The following is a 7,991-nucleotide window of genomic DNA, read 5'->3' as shown; positions in this document are numbered from 1 at the left end:
ATTCCTGAATGGAAATGGGAGCGTATTACTATGGATTTTGTTACCAGATTACCTATGACTCCTTCAAAAAAGGATTCAATTTGGGTGATTGTTGACAGACTTACAAAGTCAGCTCACTTCATTCCTATGCAGGTAAATTATACTTTGGACAAGCTGGCGAGATTGTATATTTCGGAGATTGTCAGATTGCATGGTGTTCCATTGTCTATTATTTCTGATCGAGATCCGAGATTTACTTCGAGATTTTGAAAGGCGTTACATACAGCTTTGGGAACAAGATTGGATTATAGTACATCCTTTCATCCACAAACTGATTGTCAATCTGAGAGAGTGATTCAGATTCTGGAGGATATGTTGCGGGGTTGCGTAATTGATTTTCATGGTAGCTGGGAGAACTTTTTGCCGTTGGCTGAATTTGCTTACAATAACAGTTATCATACCAGCATTCGTATGGCACCCTACGAAGCACTCTATGGGCGAAGATGTCACACCCCGATTTGTTGGACTGAGTTTCGTGAAAGGAAGACGTTGGGACATGAGTTAATACGCGAGACGGAGGGCACAGTCAAATTGATTCGTAACCGACTGAAATAGGCATTTGATAGACAGAAGTCTTATGCAGATCAAAGGAGGAAAGATATTCAGTTTGAAGTTGGAGATCATGTCTTTTTAAAAGTATCACATTGAAAGAAAGTATTGAGATTCAGGCGTAATGGTAAATTGAGTCCAAGATTTATTGGACCATTTCGTATTTTGAAGAGGGTATGACCTGTTGCATATCAGCTTGAGTTGCCTCTTGAGCTCAGTCGTATTCATGATGTTTTTCATGTATCAATGTTGAGGCGATACCGCCCAGATCCGGGTCACATCATTTAGGTTGAAGAGGTTGAGCTGAGACCTGAATTGTCATATGAGGAGGAGCCCGTTCAAATCTTAGAAAGAGATGAGAGAGTTCTTTGGAATAGGCGTATTTCAATAGTAAAAGTTCAATGGAGTAACCGAGGCCCCTCTGAAGCTACTTGGGAGACATTGGAGTCAATGGAGGCTCAGTTTCCTCAACTATTCTCATAAGGTAAATTTCGAGGACGAAATTTCTTGTAGAGGGAGAGAATTATAATAACCCGAAAAAAAATATTTAAATCAGTGTAATTTGGTGAAATTTGGCGACTAAATTAAAAGTTTTCAAAACTTATAGGCCATTTTAGAAGTTAAAAAAAATTCAATGACCAAGCCCTGCATTATACCTTTGAGTGTCGGCAAGCTTTTCTTTTAAAGGAAATGAATTGGTTTCTGCGTGAAAACACAGAAAACCAATTCATAAAATTCCCTTTCCAGCAACCTTCTTTAAAGTCTGATTCCTACGCCGTCCAAGCTCCAATAGTAAAATTAAAACCACATTCGTGTTCATCTTCGACCCGTGATCAAAACCCAGTAAACCAATTATAGCGAAACGCTGCCAAACGACGTGAATTTCGAGTCAAAGTCTCGACGTTTTTTTAGCACCACCGCCTAGAAAATCTTAAATTCATCTCCGATCGTTGATCGGTTTTCGACACCTCCCGCACCATCGTGTTCCTTGTGTCGTTCCGAGTCCGACGGTGTCCTCCTTGTCTCCGTAGGCGGCGGCGCGTGAGTAAGGTGAAACGATCAAAGTTCCGATCGAGCTCTTCACCGTTCAAAAATTTGAACCGAGGTTGGTAAGTGACTCAAAATCGCTTAAAATAATTTTTGGAAATTTTTGCATGAATATTTGGAGATCGGAGGACGTCTCACGCGCCCTCATGCGCCGCGCCGCGACCCTGCGCGTGGGGAAGATTCAAAATGGGGGTTTATAATAGTTGACCGGCTTGACCGGTCCAAACCGGTCTGACCCGATCCGACCCGTTGACCGACCCGACCCGACCCAGTGACATTTTGGGAATTATTTTGAAAAAGGTGACATTTTGGGAATTATTTTGAAAAGGTGATATTTTGGGAATTATTTTGAAAAAAGGTGACATTTTGGGAATTATTTTTGAAAAATGTGACATTTTGGGAATTATATTTAAAAAGGTGACATTCTAAGAATTATTTTGAAAAAGGTGACATTTTAAGAATTTTTGAATGTGGACTATTGAACCCCTTTGATCGGCTTTAAACGGCCATTAAACGACCTTTGATTTTGTTCGAGTATATATATTCTAACATTTTTCGATGTACCGAATCCGTTTCCGAAGTCCGTTTCGCCAAATTCAAACCCGAAGGCCTCCAAATCATCAGTCAAACCCATTGACTTTGATTTTGACCAAAAATTTGAATTTTTGAAAAGTCATACTTTATGTTTTACGACGTCTTGATTCCGATTCCGCAATCTGTTTGGTTAAATTCAGACTCGAAATCCTCCGAATTGATAGTCAAACCCAGAAAATGCTTATATACTTAAGAATTTTAGCTTTGATCAATTAAGTAAGACTTGTGGTTGATAAATTATTATTGTTTGAATGTACAAGAGACTCTCCGGATCGTTCGACAGCTCGACCCAGCTCTTCTAGATCAGTTAAACCACGTGTGCCAGTATTCACCCGTAAGACCCGTAAATTTTATGATTTTAGAGATTAATTATGTTACCCATTAGTAATATAGTGTTATTATAAATTAGGTTCGAAAACTGTAGCAGAGCGTAGTGAGACCAACAATCAGTAGATCTACTACTTGAACCTATTATCGAGGTGTGTTCCCTATTTATTACTGGACTGTTTTATTTGTTTTAATATGTGGTACACTGAATTCTTTAGTTACTGTTTTATTGATGCACTGATTTAATGTGGTGGTTTATGGATTATGACCGCTATATGATTTTGTTTTGAAATGGTATATGATTACCATGTTTATGGAATTATGAAATTTATGTCACGGTGCAATTGAATTTTTGGAATACGAATTTATAAAGTACAGCTCTGATCAAGCTGGAAAATTTTACGGACCTAATGTGACTCTTAGATAGGCTCTGCGACCTTGAGATCATTCTCGGGTAGGCCCTGCAGCCCTAAGATGTGTTCTTAGGTAGGCCCCACGACCCCGAAATCTATCTTGGATAGGCTCTCAGGCCCTAAGATGTTCCCTTAGGGTAAATCTTTTATGGGATTTACTGCAGTATAATTTTTATGAGATTTACTGGACTATGATTTATTTAGTGTAACTATCATGATTTTATAGTAATATTGGGACACACCGAGTCTAGCTCACTTTTTGAAAATGTTTTCCCCTTTCAGATACTGTTGGTTAGATTCACCTGATTGAGCACTTGGAGGATCAACATATCTCTTGAAGTATATCGTATTGTAATATTTTATCTTTTAAGTTGATACTATTTTGGTAACATGGGCCTTATTTTAAAGTATTGGATTTTATAATGATTACTCCTTTGCTATTTATATTTGGTTTATCGTAAATTTAGATCTTTAAGACATGTTTAAATTAATTTTTTCCCATTATATTTATGAGTTGTATTTTTATAGTATAAATTATTATAATTTCATAAACGTCATTTATAATATGATTTTACCATGATTGAATAATGGTTTCGGAACAATATCTTTAAGAATCATGAATGTGATTCACTAGACTTAGTCGAAACACATAGACCGGATCTAGGGGGTTACATATACATTGAGTCCTTAAAAATTTAATTTTTTTATAAATTAAATTAATGGTGTTCTTTAATGATGCTCGTCGTTAATGATGCTCGCTCGTCGAGTATTCATCGTCGCGGATATTATACATATGTACTACTATCAAAACAAAATCAATGTCTCTAATATAATATTGACTATATATATGTGTGAAAAAATCTTAAAATAATTCATTGAAGACTCTAACAAATACCCATAGAAGATCTATACATCCATTAATACAATAAAGATTACCGTAATCAAAATTATAAAACACGATCATGTTAACTATTTATTGTAGTTTGGGGTGTAGTGTGAGTAGGGTAGTTCAGGAATACGTGTCTGTTTGGCACCAAAGCAAACCAAACCCTAATTGCATTGGGAGGGAGGGAGAGAATCAAAGTGAGTCTGAGTCCAACCCCGCCCATTAAATGGGGACAGTGGAAAAGATTCGAGAAGTGCACGTTAGTGAGTCCAGGGACTTTAAATAAGGGATTGGAAAAATGGCAAGTCCATTGCCAAAAATGGTGGGAATTTGCACCTGCAAAGCTCTTTCCATTTACATAATTCATCATCGTCTTCTCTAAACCTTTTGGCAAATTACAATTCCAACGTCTTTTTCCAACTCGCAGACCTGAGTCTCCCCTCCCACCTCCACCCTTTTTCTTTTATAATAGTATCACCTAAGCTTAGCCCTATCCTCTCCTGACAACCTCTATCAAACACTTTGCTTCCTTTTGGGATTCGTGATTTTTCCGAAAGCTGAATTTGCCGGAACTCTTTCCCTCAGGTTTCAACTCTTTCTTTCTTTCATCGTCTTCTTTTAACAAAAACAAGCAATTGTTCTGAGTTAGATCTTGTTAAATATGTATATACTTGCTTTTTTTAACTATAATATCTCTTGTTTTTCTTTTTCTTTTCCTTTTCTTTTCTCCTCAGCTCACCACAGTTCATATATATATATATATATATATATATATATATATCTTCTTAGATCTGTTGTCAGAACAATGGAACCTTCTATTTCTTTGCATGAAGATGATCTCTTTCCCTTGTTTTTTTTCTCCAAGCATAATCACAGAAGATTCTGGGCTCTTTAACAACAAGAAAACGTGATGGGGTTTCTTCATATTTCACGGTTTTCATCCCTACCTGTTTCAGATCTTTGCAAAATCTCTTCGACTCAAGCTTTTTCTAGAGTAAATATGCACCCATAAAACAGTACTATTACCTATATGAAATAAATAAAAAATCCCAAAAGTCTTTGTTCATTTCACTAGGCTTTCTTAAATAAATTTGTAAGTTTCTTGGAATTGAAGCTAGGGTATGGGACTGGGGATGGCTAACTTCTCCTCCATGCCCTTCCTTTTTTTTCTATTTATTAATTATTTTCAGCCATTTTGTCACTTCTATTTCCGTCTCGAACAATGGATCTGCTTCTGCTCTCATTTTTCTCCATCTAAAAACCATTTTTTTTTTTGCATCACTTTCTTCACTGTTCGATTCATATATGAAAACCATACAAAAAGCACGTAAATCTAAACAGCCAGAAGGTACTGTTTGCTTGCAGGTAGAGGTTGAAGAATGGGTAGAGGAAAGATCGAGATCAAGAGGATTGAAAACACCACGAATCGTCAGGTTACCTTCTGCAAGCGCAGGAATGGGTTGCTCAAGAAAGCTTACGAACTGTCAGTTCTTTGCGACGCCGAAGTTGCTCTCATCGTCTTCTCCAGTCGAGGCCGCCTCTATGAGTACTCCAACAGCAAGTAATATTCGCCATTTTCATGCTACTTTTGTTTTTTTTTTTATCGTTTTTGCATTTCTTCTTCTTTTTCATGTTACACATATGTATATACGCTGATGATCACATGGGTTTTGAATATGAAAAAGCTTTGGAAAACAAAGATGAATGGGGCAATGTTGTTTTATCGTGAGCTGAAAGAAGAAAGTCAGGCAGATCTCAAGTTAAAGTGGCTGAGAATTTTGGGGTTTTGTGGGATTGTCAGAAGCTATTTTCCTAATATGGCTTAGAGATTATCAGTAGACTTCAGTGTGGCTACAGTTATAAAACCATTACATTTCTATTCATTTTGAACAATGGTCAACTGGATTTCTAGAGATAATTTATTCAAGATCTTCCTTTAAAAAAAGGTTCTTGACTTTGTACTGTTTTTTAAGGAATTCCAAGACATGAAGTTGTCCTAAACCAACTTCATATCTCTAAGTTTCTTCGACAACTTTTCAGTCTGCCTTGCAACAAGGCTTTTAGGTTTAATGTTTTGTATAACAAATGAAACTATAGACACAAATATTCAAATTTATGTCTACACTTAACATAATATGCAGGAACAGATGCGAAAATTTATAAAATTTTAGAAAGTATAAAATTTATAAAATTCTGGGGTGAAAACAAATTTTATCAATATAAAATATAAAGAAAATGTCAAAAATATATGATAATTAAAAATTTTTAAAGGTGTCTATCCCGCCCACTCCCTCCTCAGTCCATCCCCGATAATATGTATATGTGTTTTATCCAGCTTGGTGGTTACTCAACAATAAACTATTAGGTCAAAAGAAACATGATCAGTTATCGGTTTAAATTAGGTAACTTGAGTTTTGTCTTAGAATTCCTTGTTTGACGCAGCATAAGATCAACAATAGACAGGTACAAGAAGGCTTGTTCAGATGCTTCTAACACACACACTGTTACTGAAATCAATGCTCAGGTATATCATACACAGATATATTATATCATAAGTTATCATTTGCATTAACTTGTTGGTTTGCTTGCTATTTAATATATATATATATATATTTGATTCATATACTGGATATGTAATATGTAGTATTATCAACAAGAATCAGCTAAGTTGAGACAGCAGATTCAGATGTTGCAGAATACTAACAGGTACTTTATTTTCAACACACACACACACACATCATTCAATAATTAATTATGAAAAAAAAATTACTATTTCAAATTAAATTAAAAAATTTGATTTCTTTTTTAAATTATCTTTGTTTGAAGGCACCTAATGGGAGATTCATTGAGTACCTTAACTGTGAAAGAGTTGAAGCAGGTAGAAAACAGGCTTGAACGAGGAATTACTAGGATCAGGTCCAAGAAGGTAACTTTAATTTTAATTTCATTAATTATTAATTATTTTCATTTTTCTCCCTTATTTTAATTTATGTTTAATTTGTTGTTGTTGTTGTTTTTTTTTTTTTTTTTGCTGCTGCAACAGCACGAAATGCTGCTAGCTGAAATAGAGTATTTGCAAAAAAGGGTGAATTATTGTTCTAACTTAAGTTCCAATTTAAGTAATTTATTATAACTAATTTAATATTCTAATTAATTTCTATTTATTATCTTACAGGAAATTGAACTGGAAAATGAAAGCGTTTGTCTCCGAACCAGGGTAAAATATTAAACACATAAAAGTTAATATCTTCCTTAATTATATGATCAGCTGAAGAGACACATACAACACATAAGCAATTAGTTTCTCCCATTACATGCATGGCTTTACTATTACTAAGGACTAGCTATGATATGATCATAAATACTTGTAAAAGGGTAGGGTACTAGGGTGAACCGGTTGAAGTATTTTGGTTCGAATTTTTAAATTTGAATTATTTTGAATTCGAGATATTTTCAGTTATGATCTTTTTTATATTCGGATTAAATTTAACTTAGAAATCGAATATACTCATTCTTTTTCATTGGATTTTGTTTTGCATGAAAACGTTTAGATTGCAGAAGTAGAGAGGCTTCAGCAGGCAAACATGGTTACTGGACCTGAGCTTAATGCCATTCAAGCTTTAGCTTCTCGCAATTTCTTTAGCCCCAATGTGATGGAGCCTCCAACTGCTTTTTCCAACAAGAAGATTCTCCATCTCGGGTACTAATTTCCTTCTGGTTTCTTATTTTTTTAGACGATATAACTGCACAACACAAACACATAATAAGAGATACAAGTAAAATGAACTGAAAAAATAGTAGATTTTATATATTAAAACTAATGCATCAAAATATTTATAATACTTTTGTGTTCGTATATTATACAAATTTGAAGGTATAATTGTGTGTTGTGTTTTAACCCTAAAATATCTGATCATTGTCTGCAGGTAGCAAGAGATCTTGGAGAAAACAAATATGGAAGAATGAATGGTGTTTTCATATTATAATGAATAGTTAAATAAAATAAGAAGGGGATGCATTTACAATTACTATGAAGTTGCTTTGACTACTTTTGTTGTGTGCTTGTTTTCGGAGTATAACTCAAACAATTATAAATATGGACATAATATATATGTGGACATGTTTGATTTTGCTTA

General features: G+C 34.8%; 1 protein-coding gene across 1 annotated transcript; it reads left to right on the top strand.

Annotated features, from left to right (window-relative positions):
- Positions 1-4,266: 4,266 nt before the first annotated feature.
- On the top strand, positions 4,267-7,991 carry LOC120157517 (agamous-like MADS-box protein AGL11). Its single transcript, XM_039168616.1, has 9 exons — positions 4,267-4,440; positions 5,221-5,416; positions 6,298-6,379; positions 6,500-6,561; positions 6,682-6,781; positions 6,899-6,940; positions 7,031-7,072; positions 7,407-7,555; positions 7,782-7,991. The coding sequence occupies exons 2-9, from the start codon at positions 5,235-5,237 to the stop codon at positions 7,783-7,785; spliced, it is 663 nt and encodes a 220-aa protein (XP_039024547.1). The 5' UTR covers positions 4,267-4,440; positions 5,221-5,234; the 3' UTR covers positions 7,786-7,991.

This window comes from Hibiscus syriacus, unplaced genomic scaffold (assembly GCF_006381635.1).
Source record: "Hibiscus syriacus cultivar Baekdansim isolate YM2019G1 unplaced genomic scaffold, ASM638163v2 tig00111273_pilon, whole genome shotgun sequence".
NCBI lineage: Eukaryota > Viridiplantae > Streptophyta > Magnoliopsida > Malvales > Malvaceae > Hibiscus > Hibiscus syriacus.
Note: the sequence above shows the minus strand (reverse complement) of the source record. Positions and strands in the feature narration are given on the sequence as shown.

Excerpts from the sequence above, each read along its gene's own strand:
- LOC120157517 (XM_039168616.1), top strand. The coding sequence starts at position 5,235 with ATGGGTAGAGGAAAGATCGAGATCAAGAGGATTGAAAACACCACGAAT. Across the intron at positions 5,417-6,297 it reads TATGAGTACTCCAACAGCAA|CATAAGATCAACAATAGACA; the intron begins GTAATATTCGCC and ends TGTTTGACGCAG. Across the intron at positions 7,073-7,406 it reads GCGTTTGTCTCCGAACCAGG|ATTGCAGAAGTAGAGAGGCT; the intron begins GTAAAATATTAA and ends GAAAACGTTTAG.